This window comes from Symphalangus syndactylus, chromosome 5 (assembly GCF_028878055.3).
Source record: "Symphalangus syndactylus isolate Jambi chromosome 5, NHGRI_mSymSyn1-v2.1_pri, whole genome shotgun sequence".
Lineage (NCBI taxonomy): Eukaryota > Metazoa > Chordata > Mammalia > Primates > Hylobatidae > Symphalangus > Symphalangus syndactylus.
Window position 1 is genome coordinate 124,111,215 of NC_072427.2, and position 22,532 is coordinate 124,133,746.

The following is a 22,532-nucleotide window of genomic DNA, read 5'->3' on the forward strand; positions in this document are numbered from 1 at the left end:
CTTTGTGTAATGGACAACATCCCAGCAGCCTCTGAATTAAGTCACAGAGACGTGAAATTGGAGGGGTTTTTTTAGAAGATCATCTGGATCACCCAGGCCTTCGAGCAGCTCATTGTCTTCCTAAGCCGGGTCAGACAGTTGCCTGCGTGTCCTGATGGTTTTGCTTAGAGCTACTTTTCAAAAGACAAGCCACACCCATGCTGAAGTGTGTATACTAACGCATTCCAGTGCCAGCTCTGAGAAGGTTTTGAATGATCCACATGTTGAATCTTTCTTGTGCTCTCTCTACACCCACTGCCTCAAACATGGAGCATGTTAAGAGCTGACTAATGTTTTTACCGGAGGGTGCAGGACAGAACACTCATTCTCTGTTGGGAAATGCAGAAACTATTTCAGAAACAGAAGTGCCAATCTATAGGAGGGAATGTTCCTAAAATGTATTCTCTTTACATTGTTTTCCTTTGCTAATACACTTCCCAAGTGCTGTCTTATTTATTTTGCCGACCTAGTAAAAAAAATCAGAGCACAAAAAATGATGTACAAATTAGTTTATACAAAAAAGAGAATACGTTCTCTTTGGAGTATTTATGGCAACATCTTTCTAATCTCTAAAAATCTTTAACACTAACCTTGGAATGTTTTATTAGTAAAGTCTTTTGGTTTTTAATTAGGGATTTATGACATTTCCATTGTGTAGCCTTTGAAAAATTTCTTCACTTCTCACATTTTCAGTTTCTTCATCTGAGAATGAGCACACCAATACATTTTCTTGATAGGGTTTGGGGGAAGAGTAAATTTTATAAATTAAAGCTCTCTAATAGTTGCTAATTATTATTTTTATTCCACTGCATGACTTCACGTGGACTAAAGTACTGATTTGGTTAAATTCCCTCAAATTTAAATTAGAATATTTTTATTAAAAGTTTTCCAGATATCTAAATGTTTAAAAATAAATGCTTACAACTTTGTTTCAATTGCAAAATTAAAAAAAAAAAACTTGTTTTTGACTGCTAATATTGTGAAGTGTTAATTTCAATGAAATAATCTCAGCAACTGCGTGCTTTTACTTAACTTCCTCTGACTTTATAGAAACTTAAAATCTATCAGTGATTTATTTATTTATTTTTGTTCCTGAGCAACAATATTGTCCCTGTTTTGATGGGAGGGCTAGATAGGGAAATGTTTTAAAGATCCATGGCCTGCTGACTGCCATGAAATATGGTTTGAGCTACAAGATCTCTGAAGATTTTGTAGCTATAAATGTTTCTAAATGATGCAACTGAAACATGGAAGAATTTCATTCTCATACCCCATGTATTCCACTTATGGGTAATCGTTGTTATATGTTTGATTTTTTCCTTTTAATTTTCTAAAATTTAAAAAAGTAGATGAAATGATACTGATTTCTTACTGGTAATTATACTTTTCTTTTTGAGACAGGTCTTGCTCTGTCACCCAGGCTGGAGTGCAGTGGCGTGACTGCGGCTCACTCTAGCCTCAACCTCCTGGGCTCAAGTAATTCTCCCACTCAGCCTTCCAAGTAGCTGGGAAGCTACAGGTGCATGCCACCATCTTGGCTAATTTAAAATTTTTTTTGTAGATATAAGGTCTTGCTATGTCACTCAGGCTGGATCTTTTTTTAAAACTTAGTTTCTTATAAACATATCCACCTTTTTAAATAAATTAAATACTACTCTGACAGAATTCTCGTTAACTTAGTTGTCTTAGTGGTAAATGAAACTCTCAACTTTCATTTACCACTTAAGATTCAAGTATTGTGTTAGGTGCTGGGATTGTAAAGATAAATCTGAACTTGCTATATTTAAGAAACTTGCAAAAAAAAAAAAAACAACCCTGGCAATTTCCAGTTTTAGGAGAGGTGAAATTCTTGAATAATTTTGGTACGAGACTGAAGTCACCAAATAGGATTCAAAACGGACTTGCTTCCTTGCTTCACGTGTAAGCCACTGGTGCTAGAAATAGCTCACTGAAGTCCATCTGTGAGCCAGTCCAGGATACTGATTTTATGTTATAGTTGCTAATGGGGCGGGATCTTCTGGTCTTTAAAATAAATCAGGTGCAGCGAGGATGAGAACTCTCCAGGTTTTAAGTCTCTGATTCATGGACTTGTGGATGTCCTGTATTGGCCCTGATGGTCTCATGCAGGGGGTCCTGAAGGGTGTCAAGCCTGGGCTGGGACGGCTCTGACTCTGGCTGCCCTCTCAGGACTGTGTGGAGTTGCCTGAGTTTAAGGTGTTCAGTTCTCACAGATCACTGGGCAGCTTACTAAGCTGAGACATGGTGGATTTGAGTGGCCAAGTTTTCCTCTGGTTGCCTGCCGTGGAATGTGTTTTCCCATAGAAACAACATTTTAAGTTGTGGTCAGGTTCCCAGACCAGCCCACAGTAGCCTATTCAGCTGATAATGCAGCTGAGAGACTGCTATTTGACTGGTCTGGAGACCAAACCACCACCTATTAACATTGTTTCTATTGGACAGGCCATTCCAAGTTCTAAATACTAATACAGAAGTGAAATTTTGGAGCTCTACCTGTTTGTCATTTGGGGACTGACAGCATTCGGAACTCAAGTATCGAATCACCCTGCACTCTAGGTTCCTGAAAGACCTCATTCTTTCTTTATCCTAAGTCTGACCCCATTGGCTGGTTTTCCTGTCTCTTCCTGGGGCTGCCAGTACATTCAGAAGATATTATCTCCCTGGACAGAGCTCTTGGTTTGAGGATTTCTGGGAAGTGGCAAGAATCATGGTTTTAGTCCCCAGTTCCTTCTCTGGGTGGTAACGGAATTCCATGAGCTCCACCCCCAGCTCCGCCTCTGGCCGGCCTCTCTCTGTGCAGGCGCTGAATCCCCTCACCACTTGTTTTGTGTTTTCAATCATTTCTATAATTTCGTTCACCCTTTGGAAAAGTACAGTGTGGCTTCAACTTGAATAAATGGAATGAATATCCCAGTCAAAGAAAAGCTCTTGATAGACCCTGAGCTCACTGGTGAAGTCCAGGGGTTTCAGAGTGCTGGGAAACAGTTCTTTACACAGACAACATGTTCTCATTGTGTCATTGGCCATATCCTCTCAGATGCTCCAGAGGCAAACATTTGAGATAAGCTGGATTTTCTGTTTGGAAGCAATGCTTCCTCATCCTTAGATGGTCAAATAGTTGAAACTTCATGAAGAAATTCACCTCTCCCATGTATGGGATCAACCTTTACCCAACCAACCAGACATGTGACGCCAGTAGGCCAGCTACAGATGCCCTCTCTTGGAGAAGTGATCCAGTACACACTAGGACAGCAAGTTATTCAAATCATTGCCTTGAGAACGTTGAGGAGTCCATTCTCGTGGTATAATTTTCTAAGCAGACAAGCAGACTTAGTGTTCTTAGTGCTGCATAATCCAGAGTTCCAGATGCATGAAGTGAAGAGTGCTGACTTGCTGCACACATGATGTACTTTAAACATCTGTGCTTCTGGTCTTCATGGTTCAATTGTCTAGTTTCCTGTAGAGTGCATCCCATGGCTTTTTGAGCTTTAAATTCTTTTTTTTTTAAATATATACACTCCACCTATAAAAGATTCCAATAGGATTTAAATTGGCTGTCAGTCTAAAAATTATGTCCCAGATCCGAGGAACTGGCTTTTCAGCTTTCTGTTTCCTAATTTTCGTAGGCTGTGTGTGTGTGTGTGTGTGTGTGTCTTTGTGTGTGTGTTGGGGAGGAGGGTGCATGTGTACATGCCCTTGAAGGGTGATGACATTTTTGGACCGTAAGTTCTTGGGCTATTGCTTTTGATCAACACAAAATCTCCATGAAAAGTTGAGGGTACACAGCGAATGAAACTGTTGATGCAACACCTTTGTGCCACCTGTGCTGTGGGTTACTCCACTTAGCAGTGGGAAAAGTCTTCATCTAAGCAGCACATCCAAAGAGACCTATCAAGGTCACTCTGTGGATTTTGTCATGATTGTCTGTAGGCATTGGCCACATGAGGCTGGCTCCATCTATGGCCTTGATCAGTTGCAGCAATCTACCATAATAAAATGCATGCCAACTTGCGAGCTGAAAACCTTCGTTTAGTTGCTTGTGGAAGTTTTTTTCTTCTTTTGCCAAAGAAATAAATAGAATCAAATGTTCACATATGTGTGTTATTTGTCTACATTGATTTTGTATTTTCTCAAAGGAAAATATCGATTTCTGAGTTATAAATATGGATAACTTCACTGATCAGAATAAATTAATGACTGGCATGTCAGTGAAATAATCAAGGCACAAAACCACCATACATTTCTGTTTAACTGCCCGTATAGCCTTTCGAAGATGTGTCAAATAGTCTTCCTTTAAATAGATAAATTTATAAGAAATAATGCTATCGCACAGATTTTAATGTTGGTGGCATTTTCCATCTGGCCTACTTTTGGCACTGAGGAGATGATATTAATCTTTGTTAACTGTACTTCGTACTTACTAGTGCCTTTAGTCAATATTATCTTATGTGCTTCTAAATAGACTTCAGGATAGTCTAGGCATAATAGACATTGTTTCTGTGCTTGAAGAAGAATTTATTACTCTAGGAGTAAAGGGGGTGGGTTTGGCTTCAGGGATGAGATCTAGACATATAATTGTTTTAAATATATAACTACAGTATAGCCTATGTAGGTTTCTGAAGATATGTCTGGAATTGTGTTTGTAGTGTGAAAGATGGATGGATTCATCAGGGAATACTAAGGGAGATGGAACTACATATTGAAATGGAAAGATGGAAGAGCTGATATAAAAACAGAGGAAGTGTCTGGTTTTAGTGTGTGTCAGAGATAGCAGTGCGTGCATGAGTGAGGGCTGAGTGGGTGAAGAAGAAGAGGGTGGAAGTTGAAGGTATAGGTAAAGATAAGAGTCAACAGGTAGATTAGGCCTACCTGGTAGATACCTGAAGCTAATAATGAGATATTTAACATTATAGAGAGTGAAGGTCCATCTTTGGGCTGTAGGGGAATAGAAATAAGCATGGTGAATATGAAAAGATACTTACCCATGTTGTCCTGATGGATTAGAGAGAAACTAGGAAGCCAGGAAAAAAGAACATGATATTAGTCCAACAATGAAATCACCAGGATTTGGACAAGGGATTTGCTAATGGAGTTGGAGAATTTAAGAGGAATTTCATCAGTGGGATGAAATAAAGCTAGTGACTCCCCTTAGCAACCGGGAAACATCAAGTCATAGCTCAGATAGTCCTCTTCTGAGCTTACCATGCATGCTGTGGCTAAAGGCCTTTGTTCTGGCCTCCCTGAGTTCCCCGGGCAGACCTCAATGTTAGTGCTTTGTCTGTTGTGTAGATACTCTCTGTGTATGTGCCTGTGTTCCTAGACTGTAAGATTCTCAAGAGCAAAGACTGTGCCTTAGTCACTTTTTAAATATAGCTGTTTTATTTATAATTGCATTGGGACAGGATTATTATTATTTTACCTTAAAATAAATTTTTCACTTTAGAATGGTTTTAGAGTTACAGAAAAATTGAGAGAGTTCCCATATACTCTGGACACTTTACTCTGTTTTAGCATCTCATACTAGCATGGTATATTTTTTGTAATTAGTGAACCAATTTTTTTCTTTCTTTTTTTTTTGAGACGGAGTCTCGCTCTGTCACCCAGGCTGAAGTGCAGTGGCACGATCTCGGCTCACTGCAAGCTCCGCCTCCCAGGTTCACACCATTCTCCTGCCTCAGCCTCCCGAGTAGCTGGGACTACAGGTGCCCACCACCACGCCCAGCTATTTTTTTTTTTGTATTTTTAGAGACGGGATTTCACCGTGTTAGCCAGGATGGTCTCGATTTCCTGACCTTGTGATCCGCCTGCCTCGGCCTCCCAAAGTGCTGGGATTACAGGCGTGAGCCATCGTGCCCAACCAATGAACCAATATTGATATGTACTTAGTGATTAAAGTCCATTCCTTATTCAAATGTTCTGAGTTTTTACTTAATGTCCTTTTTATGTTCAGAATCCCATCTAGGATACCACATTGCATTTAGTAGTCATGTTTTCTTAGACATGACTTAGCTATCACAGTTCTCAGACTTTCCTTGTTTTTAATGACCTTGACAGTTTTTCAGAGGGCTGGTCAGATATTTTGTAGAATGGCCCTCAGTGGAATTATTTGATGTTTTTGTCATGATTACACTGAAATTATGGGTTTTTGGGAAAAAGACCACAGAGGTAAAGTTCCATTTTTATCACGTAATATTAAGGGTTTATAGTATCAACATGATTTTCCATTGTTGCTGTAACCCTTCATTGCCTGGCTAAGATAGGATTTGTCAGGATTTTCCACTTCATCCCCCTCCCTTTATACTGTACTCTTTGGAAGACAGTCAGTATGTGTAGCTCACGTGTAAGGAGCGGGGACTTATGCTTCATCTTTTTGAAGGCAGAGCATCTACAAAATTATTTGAAAGTCAGAAGCATGAGAGATTTGTCTTTTCTCTCCCATTTATTTATTTCTTCAATCATTTATTTATCAGTATGGACTTATGGATATTTATTTTTTACTTGGTGTTGTAATCCAATGCTGCTTTTGTTATTTTGTTGCTCCAAAAGGGTTCTAGCTTTGGCCATTTGGACTTCCTTCATTTGGCTCCTGTGTCCCTTGCCATGCTCTCCTCAGTGTGGATGTTTGTTTAGCACTTCCTTATACTTTCTGTCACTGCAAGATGCTACAGATTCAGCTTGTCTATTTCCTGCCCAGCCCTAGAATCATCTCCCAGGAGCCCTGATTCCTTTTATTGAATAATAGTATTAGCAACCAAGATCTAGGCATTAGGTGTGCTCATCTTGGACAGTTTTATTTCTTGTCTAACACAGTGCCTAGCACATAATAGGCTCTCATTAAATATTGCTGAACAGCCAGCAATAATGGAATGTTGAGTAACTGATGGTACAAACCACTCAATGAAATATTATGTATCTATCAAAAATGATCGTTAGATTTATACAATAACATAAGTGAAAAAGGAACAAAAAATGAAGATTGTAATAACACTCATGCAAAACAAGCAGAGACTCGTGCAAAAAATGCTAACATGGGGAACTAGATTTGAATTTTGGCTCACCAGTTTATTAACACTATGAATTCAGATGGATTAATCTCTATGGCTCAGCTTCCTCGCATTAACTATAATGCAATAGTAATGATAAAAATAATAACTTATTTCATAGAAGTATTGTGGGGAGGTAAATGAGTGCTGTGACTGAAATAGGATAAGCACTCAATAGATATGATTAATATAGTGATTATTGTGAGGCTGATGGAACTATGGTGTTTTGTCTTTGTTTCCCAAACCCTCAGTGATGTGTAACATTACATACATCGTGATCTCTTCATCTCTCCCCGCAATCTTCTGTAAGGAATATCTGGAGCTGGATCATTTCAGCCATGGTAGGCTCACTCTCCCTTCCTAAGGATTCCCATAGTGCTTCCTATTTGAAATGATTGCTCAGTAATGTGTTTATGTTGCCTGGGGTTCATCACTACCCTTTGTACATACATGGTCCTCCAGTCCCCCGACCATGGCTCTCAGGAAAGGGGCAGCTTGAGTCCCTCTCATGAGCCCTTCAGCGCACAACCAAATGTATCTCAATAGGTAAATTTAATTTTTAAAACATGTTGATTTGGCAATCATATAGGTCAAAGCACATAGACTATCCAGAATTCAATAAATGTTAGCTCTTATCCTGATTTTTTTTAAACTTTTATTTTAGGTTCAGGGGTGCATGTGCAGGTTTGTTATACAAGTAAACCCGTGTCGTGATTGTTTGAGGTACAAATTATTTCAGTTTGTTTCTTAATCATATTTTATTTCCATAGTCACAAAAGAACAAAAAAATTTAAAAAAACCCTTTGGGTTGGTTAAAAAAAAATTGTTGAACAGCTTTGTGCTTGTGGGCAAGGTGAATAGTCGTGATGTACCTTGTTGTGGACCTGGCAGTGAACTTACTGGCTACACAGGAAGAGGAGCTATTGATCTTGGATAAATTGAGTTTGAGATAGTAACAAAACATTTAATTCTAAATGCCCTGAAAACAGGAACTGGAGGAAGAAAAGAGACAGAGTGGAAGAAAGGGAGATAGGGAAGGGGAGATGAGGAAGGGAGGGAGAGAGAAACAGGTGGACCATGGCTTGGGAGGAAAAGGTAATAGAGTCACCAATCTACTGGTGATGGAGAAGGCAAGAGGGGGATAAAGCTCTTGAAAACCAGCAAAAAAATCTATTATTCATTCTGTTCCTTTTCAGATTACTTTTATCTAAAAAATAAAAAAAAATGCCAAACTGCACAAGGTAGGTTAAAGTGGTTGGCTGGCTTGCATCCTCAAAGGAGGAAGCCAGAATTGCCCGTGTCCCAAGCAGTGTCGACTCAGACAATCCAGAAAAGAGTCTCTGGGTCTACAGCTGTGGTCTCCAACCTTTTTGGAACCAGGGACTGGTTTCATGGAACATAACTTTTCCACAGACCAAGGGTGCCGGGGGGATGGTTTCAGGATGATTCAAGCTCATTACATTTATTGTGCACTTTATATTATTACATTGTAATATATTATGAAATAATTATACAACTCACCATAATGTAGAATCAGTGGGAGCCCTGAGCTTGTTTTCCTGCGACTAGAGGGTCCCATCTGGGGGTGTTAGGAGACAGAGACAGATCATCAGGCATTAGATTCTCATAAGGAATGGGCAACCTAGATCCCTCCCACGTGCAGTTCACAATAAGGTTTGTGCTCCTATGGGAATCTAATGCTGTCCCTGATCTAACAGGAGGTGGAGCTCAGGTGGTAATGAGAATGATGGGGAGCAGCTGTAAATACAGAGGAAGCTTCACTTGCTTGCCTGCCACTTGCCTCCTGCTGTGTGGCCCAGTTCCTAACAGGACATGGACTGGTACTGGTCTGTGGCCCAGGGATTGGGGACCCCAGTCTAGAGAGCCAAGCTGAAACTTAGGGAGGTCATGGAAGCTGTTCTCATTACCGGGGTTTGAAGTTTTGTTACCCAGGTTGCATTGTGACTGGCAGATGGACTGGAACAGTCACATGAGGTATTCAGATCACTACTGGGAGACTTGACCTCTGACTTCAGTGAAGAGGGCCAGAATAAAGGACTAAAATAAAGAGGGGGATTATTTGAAAGGTTTGTCAGAGCAGTATGGGCCCCTTCATCAGACAGTACTCATGATGTTTTTTCTTTTTTTATCTTGATAAGAAAATTGTCAAAGAGCAAATAAAATCATGCTGTGTAGTTCACAATACAGGCAGCTCATTTGTGTATTGTAATTGTTTCATGCTCTATCACATTTTTTATAGTGGAAGTTATTTTAACCTTGGAACAGTAGGATGTTAAGATATCAACATGGGACACATTACATGGGCAGTTGGGTGTCCTTTGTTGTGTGAGGGCATATACCTTTTGATGCCCCTCCAGATTTATACGTAAGGGGCTAAATCATAATTTTTTCCCTTAAAGGTTAAAAAAAAAGCAGTTAATAGAGCAGGGTCAGCCTCATTAGCCCTTACCTAGTGCTTAGTGTTCTCCTTGCCCAAGAGTTTAATCACTAACATATATGTTGAGAAACTAACATATATGAAATAAGAGCCTCCTGACCTTGTTTTTATTACCTTAACCTTTTCTGAAAAGGAGTTTGCACTTTGCATAGGAAACAGAACGGCTATCTTGCTGTAAGAGGCCAAATTGCAGAAGTGGGCTCTGGCTAAGGAATGTGGACACACTGCAGACATCTTGCACAGAGGCCAAGTCTTGCAATGATGTAGTCAGACGTGGTAGAGGCCAGCTGTTTCCTCCGTTGAGAGAGGCTTTTGCCAGTCCACAGGATCTCCGAGGGCTGTGTTTAACTGAATCCAAGTATCAAACCTGCTGAGACTCACTCATACCCCAGGGTGTTTGGAGTTGGGTTCTTACAGAGCACAGTATTGAAAGTAACTGGTAAGAGAAGTTACAGATAAAAACTTAGCTATTTTTAAAAAATGTAACATACAGTGGTGAAGTGGAATATAAATGTATTTTCCCTCTTTCCCTTATAGACTATTGGAATACAGGTAAAAACAGTTTATGCTGGCTGGGCGCAGTGGCTCACGCCTGTAATCCCAACACTTTGGGAGGCAGAGGCGGGTGGATCACGAGGTCAGGAGTTCGAGACCAGCCTGGCCAATATGGTGAAACCCCATCTCTACTAAAAATACAAAAATTAGCTGGATGTGGTGGTGTGTGCCTGTAGTCCCAGCTACTTGGGGGGTGAGGCAGAAAAATCTATTGAACCCAGGAGGCGGAGGTTGCAGTGAGCCGAGATCGCGCCGCTGCACTCCAGCCTGGGTGACAGAGCAAGACTCCGTCTCAAAAAAAACAAAAAAGCGAAAAAAAAAAACCCCCAGTTTATGCTATGCTTTATCCTTGGTCTATTGATGGACGTTCTGTGATTTGTGTTACTTATGTCACCATGAATGCTACTGGATGAAATATCATCTTGTCCTCTAAGTACACTTTTGACTTAACATAGGGTTAGAGAGCGTACTCTAGAATCAGGCTTCTTGAGTTCAAATCTCCATTACACACATCTAAGCTGTGGGACCTTGGCCAGGTTGTTTAACCTTCTTAAGCCATAGTTTTTGTTTGTTTTTTTTTTAGTGTTAAACATTATAACAATAAAAATTACCTCAAAAAGTTGCTATTAGAATGAAATAAAATAATACATCTTTGGCACTTAGGAAAAAGTTCTTTCCCCTTTGAATTTTAATTTTTTAAAATTTGTTGAATGTTATTGCTACCTGTACGGAGCTTTAAATCCGACTTTGTGTGTTCGTATTGGAGTGATGGGGGTTGATGAGGATGGCTGATAAAGTGAAAAGAGAAAGAGGTACAGATGCTATACTTTCACTGACCCAGAAGAGTAACTTTATTAAAGATTTACCTTGTACAAGCATTTTGTATTGAAACCTTATAAATAAATCTTTTATTATGGAAATAATCCAGCATGTCTCATTTAGAGTTTACATGTTTTGGTTCTTTCCAGCTTCAATAAGACGTTCATTTATTTCCAGAATTAGAGCTGTTTTTTTCTGTGTATAAGTAAAACAAATGTCACGCAGCTTGTTTGAATGAGTTATATTGGTTTGCAGTTTCTCAAGACCAAAAGAAGCAGAGGAGAAATCTTACATGTTTCAAATACTTTGCGTTGAGCCACACCACATAGCATTTAGAATGATTTAAGAATGAATGGCAACACAATTAAAACAATCATTGTCATTTGAAGGTATTGGTTGAAACAACTGAAATTAAATAACATATTATTTATGAATGATAAAGTTTTAAAACTCATAGAAAGTCAGAGGATGCAAATAAAATAAGTCCAATCCGAAATTATAAAGAACCTTAAGAAATATAGTGAAATGAAAATGTGATGCACTAATGAAAGGAAATGGTGAATGAATGAAACAAGAAGTATCCTGTTTCAAAGATAAGATGTTCATACTTCGAAAGTCGAGTTATTGCTTCAAGTGACAGACGATGATGGAAATAGAAGAGCATATATTTTAAAATGAACAGTTGTGGATGAATATTAGATAAGAAAGCAAGAGAACTCTCTCTCTGCTTCCCCAGGTTCTCATCTCTTAAGGTAACTAGGTTGAAACATTTCTGTCTTTTGTTCTTCTCATATTCATCTCCATAACACCATCTACCATGTTTGTATCTCTGTATCTAGATTTAAACAGTACCCATTGGTTTCTTGCTTTGAAAGATGGGGACTTAGCTCACTAAAGTATCTGTACCCTCTTTCTCTCTTCTTCTTCACAACTTTAAAATATAGTTGTAGTATAACTTTTATTTATTGGTTATTTTAAAACACAATGTAATATATATAAGACTCTGTTTCTAGGATCAGCTGCTTTATTGACTGCCACACCTTTCCTCCCAAATTGTTTCCGGAGTTATGTCATCTGTCCCATTACTTTTACTCTTGAGAAGGTTTATAGCATTTACATTTTCTTTTGTAGCTAGTAAATTGTAAAATCTTCCATGTTTTGGCTGTAGATTGATTCTAAACATTAAAAAAAAGAATGTTTATATTACCATACTTTTTCAAATACCTTGGAAAATCTTTAGAATATTTTGCTTTGTTGGACTGAAGTAGTTATTCTGGATCCTTTGTTTCTGAGCTTCTTCATCTTGTGTATGTGTTATGACATATACATTTTTGTCAGACACTATGTCTGTGACATAGTATGTCAGACAATGTATGATTGTAGTAAAAAAAAAAAAAAAAACCTTGTTATGTCAACCACAGGGCACCCTGCAAAGGTTCAGGAGTGCTCTGACACTATTCCAGGATTTGGTAGGGATTGGACTATCTCCAGCAGAGCTGTTCTAATGGGCTGTTGCTGGAGAAGGTTTGAGGTGGTTGACTTTGGCCTGGATTGTCATTTCAAATTCAGAGAACTTTTATAATAAAAGTTTGGAAGGTTTGTGTATTCCCCTCTACCCCAGCTGTCTACCCTGACTTCCTCTCTCATTTTCCTTTCCGAGAATTTGAATTTCCCCAGGAACTTCTGGACACTCTGAAGTTTCAGGCATTACTTTGTCATGGAGGGACAAAGGGTTGAGAGCCTTTGACTTAAAATTCTCCATAACATCTTTCTTCCTTTATTCCTTATGGTTCCACTGGCTGAGTAACCTAGGTCAGAAGATGATTCCATCAGGATGTTAATGCTGCATTGCATTTTCATCATCTTTTTCATATATGAAGCTTTCATGTCCATTATTTGACGTATATACACACAAGGGAGACATTTCATTATGCCATTGTACACAGAAATATACTGAGCTCACACAGGCTCTAACATCATGCACATATTTCGCCTCTATCCAATCATTTCCTCTCTATCCTTAGAGAAGGCCTGGGCTGCATTAGGGCCCTTTCCTTGGCTCCTCCGGCTTTCTTCCTAATTCTCTTTCTGACCTCAGCGTCTGTAGTGTGAAGCATGTGTGGTGCCCTGCAGGGTGTTCCAGATTTTCTGGAGCAACAAAAGGGGTAAAGGACATAGCAAAAACCTTACGTTGGTTCCCAAACCTGCATGATGTTGAAGTAGTGAGTTCAGAGGAAATGTGGGAGGACTCTGTACTGTTTCATGTGGTCTACTTATACAAAGAGAATGTGGGAGTGCACCCTCACTGAAAATACATTTTAGTTATACAGTTGTTTTTAAAGGTTTATGCTTTTGGGCTTACAGTGTTTATACCAGTAAGCTTTGGAATTGCTCCTAGTTTGTGAAATTCATTGCAAAACATTTAACCTTCCTTATTAGCCCTTGATTACCAGCAACTAGCATCAATGCTTAGGCCCTCAGGATATGGCAAAGTAAAACTAATGGTTGCTTCTAGGTCTCTGTGTATTATAGTCTCTGTCCTAGTTTCCAGTGTAGAAGTCACTGGATCCTTACCTAGTTGCTCCCTGAAATTGTTAAATGTGGATCATCTGGATTCTGAATGGAGTTTCTACTCCAAGACGTGTGATGAACTGTCTGTAAACAAGAAACCCAGAGTGACACTGATTTTATTTTCTTGTAACTGCTGTTATCAAGTGTGTTTCCAAACTTTTTTTTTTGGAGACAGAGTCTCACTCTGTCGCCCAGGCTAGAGTGCAGTGGTGTGATGTCAGCTTACTGCAGCCTCTGCCTCCCGGATTCAAGCGATTCTCGTGCCTCAGCCCCCCAAGTAGCTGGGACTATAGGTGCGTGCCACCATGCCAAGCTAGTTTTTGTATTTTTGGTAGAGATGGGGTTTCACCATGTTGGCCAGGCTGGTCTTGAATTCATTACCTCAAGTGACCTGCCCACCTCAGCTTCCCAAAGTGCTGGGATTACAGGCGTGAGCCACCGCTCCTGGCCTGTTTCCAAACTTTTGCTAAAGAAATATTTACATGTTTTGGCCTTTATTTTTTCTGACTCATGTCAGAGTTTGCATTCCTGTAATTTTAGTGAAAGGAAGAATATGTAAAATTATAGAGGTGAGATGGGCCATAGGAAATATATATATATATTATATATATATATATGGCTTCAAAGAGTAGAAATGTAATGTCTTACATGCATTAGATTTTATTACAACCTTTCTTAAACATATTGGTAAAAAATTTATCGTTTAAGTTTATTGTCTAATTTAAGATTTGTATGGCTTCATGAATTGTGACAGAATGTGCTACATTTTGTATCTCTGGTTTTTATTTCCCTGATGGGCCATATGCATAGGTGATATTAAGGGATGTCCCTGTTGATATCACTATGTTAGTGTCCCAAGCTACCAACCCAGCATTGAGTCTCATGAGTTTGCTTCATCTGTCTGCCAAGATTCATCTTGCTTTTATAACTTAAGAATTTCTTTTTCCTTTTATTTGGCCATCTCTTCCTCTTCTTCTTCTTTTTTTTTAAGTATGGAATTCTTCTGTTTTTGTTTTAGACCCAATGTCTGTGGATCACGTTATAATGCTTACTGTTGCCCTGGATGGAAAACCTTACCTGGCGGAAATCAGTGTATTGTCCGTAAGTAAATAGAAAACTTGTCATTCTGCATGTCCTTCTTTTGTTGTGTTGGTTGCATGGGGAGCCTTAGAATGTGGCCCTTTGTAACTGTACTATTAATCTGTTGATAGTAGAGTCTTCCAGCTTTAAGACTTTTCTAGCTTTCCAGTTTGGGAAATACATCAACTTGGTCAAACCCCTGTCAAAGTTTAGTCACGGGGATACTTTGCTTGAGGTCGTGTCACTTACATATGTTGTGCCTGGCTACACAGACTATCTAATTACTTTGATGGGAGTTTGAATGAAAGGGTATTATTGCTGCTTTTCTTATTGTAATTTCTAACTTTGTTGGCCACCCCCGGGCCTAACCAAACCCTGTACGTTGAATTTGGGTGATTGAGGGGCCAAGAGCATACCTGACTGTTAGACAGAGGGGAAAGGGAGGAGATAGAGCACCAGATGAAGATCAGTGGAAAGACTAAGAAAGATCTCAAATGATAACAGAGGTTCCTCTCTTGATCTCTGCTGGGAAGGCAAACTTCCAGATTTCCCCAATATCCCACAAATGTTGAGTGACAAATCACATGCCAGACAAGGTGTTCTTTAATGGAGACAACAAAGTCAAATTTAGTCGTGATGCCTGCCCTTCATGAGCTTTTACCATTGTTGTACCTATGAAATAATGTCCAGTTTTCAGAAAACTCCAGTAGTATAATGGGGAAATTTAGAGCTGAAGGGACATTAAGAATCACTTAGTTCACCTTCTCACTTGGCTGACAGTGGTCAGTGGAGTATTCAATAGACTATATTGGCCAATATTTGCTTCATGACCTGAAAAAGTTTAATCGTTTCTCAATTCTTGATTTTGACCAGAAAGCATCTCCTTTATTTGGCACATTATGGTTTAAGACCAAAATTGGATCACTAAAAGAGAAATATAATGGTATTTGGATTTTCTCAATGAACTTTATAATAGAACCCTTTCCTAGCCTTCTGTAGGGTTCTCTGAGAAATGATGTCTCCAGATATTTAAATAAATGTTTATTGGATCTTTGACAGTTTGTTTCTTAGTCGTTTCCAGTTTCCATCCTAAACTCTTTGGATGTTTGAATGCACTTTCTGTCAAGTGTACTCTTTTAGCCTTGCATATCACGTTTGCACTTGCAAGGTTGTGCAGGAGCTTGAGGAAAAGATCTGCCTGTCATGACAAAAAGTAGTGACCAAGTGCTAGTCTGCTGATAAATATAAATCATATGCCATTTAGACTTACTGTTGTGACCACTAGCAGAGCATTTGGTACCAGCATGATATTAGTCTCTGGGTGGTATGCAAATGTTAGTATTTCTCTAAAGGATGAATGGCTTCCTGACTGTAGAATCAGTACTCTGGCAGTAGATTCCAGCATTCTTCTCTCAGACTGTTGATGGAGTTCAGAACAGGATAAAAATTAAACATTAAACATTTACAATAGGCCGAGCGCGGTGGTTTACGCCTGTAATCCCAGCACTTTGAGAGGCCGAGGCAGGTGGATCACGAGGTCAGGAGATTGAGATCATCCTGGCTAACACAGTGAAACCCCGTCTCTACTAAAAATACAAAAAATTAGCTGGGCATGGTGGCACATGCCTGTAGTCCCAGCTACTGGGGAGGCTGAGGCAGGAGAATGATGTGAACCCTGGAGGCGGAGCTTGCAGTGAGTGGAGATCGCTCCACTGCACTCCAGCCTGGGCGACAGAGCGAGGCTCCATCTCAAAAAACAAAACAAAACAAAAAGACATTTACAATAAGATTGGCTCCCAAGAGTAATAATGTAATTTTTATATCATTAAATCTTAGAGTTAATATAATAATATATTTCTTATGATCATATAAATATGTTTAGATGCAGGATTTAATTTGTTTGTTTGGTTTTCTCTTCATAGCCTGTCCTGGGCTTTTGATGGATTGAGTGCTGTGGACTAAGCAAAGAGAGGTTGAGAACCACCATTATTGGATAAAGGAGTTGTGGATTTTAAAGCCAGAGTTTATTTAGTTCAATAGATGTGTTTTGAAAATGAGTACACCTGAGGTTTAAGGTCATATAAGTCGTGATAGCAAAGTTCCTGAGGGACCTGAGAACCCAGGTTTCCTCATTTGAGGATTGGTCCTCTATAACAAATCGTGTTCCAAATCCATGTGCTAACAGACCTCTGGTTTTATTCACAGCCATTTGCCGGCATTCCTGTGGGGATGGATTTTGTTCGAGGCCAAATATGTGCACTTGCCCATCTGGTCAGATAGCTCCTTCCTGTGGCTCCAGATCCAGTAAGTCTAACATGTCATTATATATAATATTATTTTATGTGGTTACACCCCATTTTCTCCTAAATTTGATTTTGGCTTTCCTCTTTCCTGCAATACATTTTTTCACTACAACATCTGCCTTCTCTGTTCTGCCCAAAATACTTGGAAAGACTTTCCTTCATCTGGCCTCTCATTTCCCTTCTTTACTCTTTATAGGAAAATTACCTATGGGGCATAGTTACTATGAATAGTATAAAGCTTATGGCCTTTAATGTAGGTATCGCCTTATTCATCTTTGTATCTCCAGTGTAAACACCATAAAAGGTGCTCAATGAAATGGTTGTTTAATGAACATTTTTGGCTCAAGAAATCTAGGCATGCTTCCTTGTGGTACTGAAATAGGAATCTGATTAAAACCTTATTTAAGACTCAAGACCCCTGCTTTACAAGAGAACGTAAGAAGTCATTATGGAAGTTTCTGGGGGTGATTTATAATGAAGCATAAACATATTTTTCCTTTCAGAATTTTACCACTTTCTGTGGTGCCAGATGAATATCCATAGTTCATTCTTCAGAGCCTTTGCTTGCTTGTTCTATTGTTTTTCTTTTGGGGGTTTGGGCAAGAGAGTCAAATTGGTTGTTTAAAAAGCTGAAGTTCTTGTTTGTATAAACAGCCCCTCAAAACTTTGACCGTCCCCATGGCAAAAAACGTAGGTCCCTTTTCCATTTCTTTTTGTCCGGTGAGAAAATGCACCCCCCTTATTGTGTGTCCTATTTTGACAAAGTTTTAAAGAAAAACATTGTGGAATAAGTGCATTCAAGTAAAGACTTCAGTGTGTCAAGGCTCATTACCTGTTAAGAGTCCGAACATTTGAGTGTGTCTCTCACAAGCCAATTAACAGGTTAGGGCAAGTTGTCCTGTGTAGCACTCTTGGTACCCTCTCGCCTCCCTTGGCTTCATGGATGAACACAGGGGACTCTGCCTGAGAGCTTTGTATACTTTTCTGGCCAGAGAGCATGCCAGGTCTGCATGCAGGGCGAGCTGGAAGTGCTGGGGGTTAGTGGACCTAGAAGCAACTTTTAACCAACAACAGATGGAGAGTGGTTGGATAAGTGCCTCAGCTTCCTTGCCTCTCAGTTTGGACAACCATGAGGTTCACTCTGCACTGTCTCCTAAAGTTCCCCAGTGGGACTGAGCCCTCGCTGTTCACAGTGATAATAGATTTGATAATGTACTTTATTAGCTTCCTTCTCTTTTTGTCTCACTTTCCCACTCTCCTACGAGTGTTTCCTAGAATTACTTTCAGAACAAACTACTTCCGTTTAAATTATTGTCTCAGAATCTGCTTCTGATGGAGCCCACACAATAACAGCCACCTTTTACCAAATACAGCCAGTTACAATTGGGATAGAAATTCTCCTATAGGCTGGGACTCTTGTTTATTGCACTGAATGTAACATAGTTTTCCTTGATCTCAGCTTGGTGTCAGATGTGCATCTTCTGAGTAACAGCAGGTTCATTCTACCTAGCAAGGGCCCCTGAACTGGAGGAATAGAACGAGGCAGAGAAGCCAGCTGGCAGCACGTCTGGGAACATGCAGGACATCTCCATCTCTGTAAGGGTGACTTCCAGGCTGCTGCTGAGGCGTAAGCATCTCAGGGTTGGAAAAGAAGTGCAGTTATAAAGTTGGGAATAGACCCCATCTCTCAGATTGGTTCCTTAACCAACTAACAACATTGCACTCTGGGGGAAGAAATATAGCCAGATGGCAAAACTGGGTATTAAGCTGGGAAGGTCTTCAATGATAGTGTGAACTGATAACAACTTCTCTATAGAGTAGAAATCATGAGATGTGGAGACAGGATGTTAACAAGACCAAAGGGAAAAGCCATGGCCCTGGTAGAATCCAAGTTAACTGTGGGGTGTGACGAGTATAGTAGTAAGGTCCTGGGGCCAGATTTAGTCTAGAGACAAAATCCAAGACTGTGGGTGGTGCTTTCTGAGGAAGTCTGAGTCATATCCATGGTACCTGGACGTTAGACAAAGTCCCCAAGTAGCTAGTGGATGAGAGTAGTGTAAGGAGGAGGTTCTGGTTTCATCAGGATCTTTGGGGGTACTTGAAATCTTTAAAATTGTTGTCTTTGATTCTCTCTGCACTAATATTGTCTAAATGGCTTGCAAAATTAAAGATGGCAAAATATTTTAAATTAAGGATAGCTGGGGATGATCAGAATTCATTTCTCATCGTTTGGAGTGGTGTTCTAGGGAACAGCTGTGCCATTCCACAGAACATCCTGATCACTTTGCTAACTTTCCTGCTAATAGAAGGACAATTCTACTCAGTGAAATGTTTGCATTCACTACACGCGGTTCTACTAAAAAGGACCAATTTAGATCACTGAACCAATTTTTCCTATGAAAAATTTTATACTTGTTATATGATAGGGATCAGGGAGGTCTAGGCAAGTCGTGGGACCTCAGAGAGCCTTAGTTTTCCCACTTGAATATGAACAGAATGGAAGAAGTGTTGTTCTTTCAGGTGGTTTTTGACTTGAGTGTCCTGTGACTCTGAGAATAGAAAATGATCTCTTAGTGACCTGAATCAGAGATTGCATTTCCAGAAGGTTCAAAGTATCAGCCAGTGATTCTCTTGGACAACAGGAAGTTGTGGCTTCCCTTAGTGCTGTTGGAACTCTTGACAGTCATCATTCAGCACCAGGGCAAAAAGAATGATTAGCTAGACAGGGTCAAAACAGTAGTTTTTCTAGAATTTAATTCCAGCCCTCTTTAGGACTCTTCTTTGCTGTGTCAGCCTCTGAGGCTAGAGATGGATTTTGAGCAATCCTAATTGTCGTAAAGACCTATCATGGTTTACTGATGTATGAATTTACTCATTCTTCTAATATGTATATACACACATTCAAATATATATTAGCTTGTAACACTGGGATTAATAAACTCTATAACTTTACATATATATTAGTCAGTTTTGGCTGCTATAACAAAATACTATAGACTGGGTCATTTATAAACAATAAAAATGCGTTTTTTTACAGTTCTAGAGGCTGGGAAGTCCAAGATCAAGAGGCCAGCAGATTACATGTCTGGTGAAGGCCTATTCTTCCTAGATGGTGCTTTCTGTGTGTCCTCACATGGTGGAAGGGGCAAACAGGTCTCCCAGGCCTTTTTTTTTTTTTATAAGGATACTAATCCTTTCATGAGGGCTCTGCCTGCATAACTGAATCACCTCCCCAAAGACCCTATCGCTCCATACTCTCCCATTAGGGACTAAGTTTCAACATATGAATTTTGTGGGGACACAAACATTTAGACAATAACATATATATATATATATATGTATGTGTATGTGTATATATATGTTATTGTCTAATTATATATATAATTATATATGATACATTATAAAAGTTGTTTCCTATAGTTTATGTTTTGTAATTTTATATTTTCTATTTTGTAATTCCTACAGTTTATATTTTGTAATTTTGGAATCTTCTCATTCTGTTTTACTCTTTACACTTTTTTAAAGAATGCTAAAAATTAAACTTCATATTTTGAGATAATTGTAGATTTACAAACAGTTGCCTTAGTCTGTTTTCTGCTGCTATAACAGTATAGCACAGACTGGATAACTTATAAACAACAAAAGTTTATTTGGCTCATGGTTCTGGAGGCTGGGAAGTCCAGAGTATGGCACCAGTGTCTATCGAGGGCCATCCCATGGTGGAAGGCATCACATGGGGGGCAAGTATGAGAGACAGACAGAAAATGGGGCTGAACTCCCGAGATGACCAACCCACTCCCAAGATAATGGCATAAATCCATTTATGAGGGCAAAGCCCTCATGACCTTATCACGACTTAAAGGTTCCACCTCTTAATACCATCACAATGATAATTAAATTTCAACATGAGTTTTGGAAGGAACATTCCAACCATGGCAGTTGTAAGAAATAATTCAGAAATATCCTGGGTATTCTTTATTTAGTTTTCCCCATGGTGACATCTTGCAAGACTATAGTGTAAGAGCACAACCAGGATATCACAAAATCAATACAGTCAAGAACTGTACAATACAAAATCAATACAATACAGAACATTTCCATCACCACAAAGAGCGCTGATGTTACCCTTTTATTGTCATTTTCTTCCCGATGTAATTCTCTCTTTAATTCCGACAACCACTAATCTGTTCTACATTTCTATAATTTTATCATTTCACAAATGTTATATGAATGGAATCACAGAGTATGTGACCTTTTGGAAGTGGCTTTTTTCACTCAACAGAATTCTCTGGAGAGTCATCTAGGTTGTTGCAGTATCAACAGCTTGTTATTTTTTATTGCTGAGTAGTAGTACATGCTATGAATGTACCACAAGTTTGTTTGGCCATTCACCTGTTGAAGGGCATCTGAGTTGTCATCAGATTTTTTCTTTATTATTTGAACTAAGCTGCTATGAACATTTGTGTACAAGTTTGTGGTGTGAACACAAATCTTATGTTCTCTGGGATAAATACTCAGAAATGCAATTTCTAGGTTGTATGACAGTTTCATGTTTAGCATTTTAAGAACTGTCCAAACTGTTTTTGGAGTCGCTGTATGTACTATTTTGCATTCTCACCAGCAGTGTACGAATGACCCAGTTTCTCTGCATCCTTACCAGCTTTTGGTGTTGTCTTTATTTTTAATTTTAGATATTCTGATTGCTGTGTAGTCATCTCTTACTGTGGTTTCAATTTGCATTTCCCTATTGGATAATGATGTCAAACATCTTTTTATGTGCTTATTGCCACCTGTATATCTTTTTCAGTGAAAGTTCTCTTTATGTCTTTTGTCCAGATTCTTATTTTTAATTAAAATAATTTTTTTTAGACAGGGTCTTACTCTGTCACCCAGATTGGAGTACAGTGGTGCGATCTCAGCTCACTGCAACCTCCGTCTCCCAGGCTCAAGTTATCCTCCCACCTCAGCCTTCTGAGTAGCTGGGGCTACAGGGGCACACCACCATGCCCCACTAAGTTTTTTGTATTTTTGGTAGAGACAGGGTTTTGCCATGTTGCCCAGCCTGGTCTTGAACTCCTGAGCTCAAGCAATCCGCATGCCTTGGGCTCCCAAAGTGTTGGGATTACAGGCATGAGCCACTGTGCCTGGCCTCTTTTGCCCAGATGCTAATTGAATTGTTTGTTATTTCATTATTGAGTTTTGAGAATTCTTTGTATACTCCAAATACTAGCTGTTTGTCAGATATGTGATTTGCAGGCATTTTATCACACTCTGTAGCTTGCTTTTTAATATTTTTAATGGGATCTTTCGTAGAGCAAATGTTTTCAAATTTGACTAAGTCTAGCTTGTCAGTTTTCCCTTTACTGGATCATGCTTTCATTGTCAAGTCTAGGAATGCTTTGTCTCCTCCTAGATTCTGAAGATTTTCTCCAACTTTTTTGCTGATAGTTTCATAGTTTTCTTTTTATTTACTTATTCTTTGAGACAGGGTCTTGCTGTGCCACCCAGGATGGGTAGACAGATTTTTCCCACTTTATCCTTTTTTGGTTTTAGCTATTCTAGTTCTTTTCTGTAAAAACTATAGATTAATCTCGTCTATATTTACAAAACCTTTTAGGATTTTGATAGGAATTGCATCAAACCTGT

General features: G+C 39.3%; 1 protein-coding gene across 3 annotated transcripts in view; it reads left to right on the forward strand.

Moving 5' to 3' along the window:
• The window catches only part of FBN1 (fibrillin 1), a 336,957-nt gene that overhangs the window by 118,774 nt on the left and 195,651 nt on the right, over positions 1–22,532 (forward strand). For all 3 annotated transcript variants that reach the window (XM_055279034.2, XM_055279039.2, XM_055279035.2), the window contains 2 exons: positions 14,522–14,604; positions 16,789–16,887. In XM_055279034.2, coding sequence (XP_055135009.2) covers positions 14,522–14,604; positions 16,789–16,887 — 182 coding nt within the window. The remainder of the gene's footprint in view (positions 1–14,521; positions 14,605–16,788; positions 16,888–22,532) is intronic.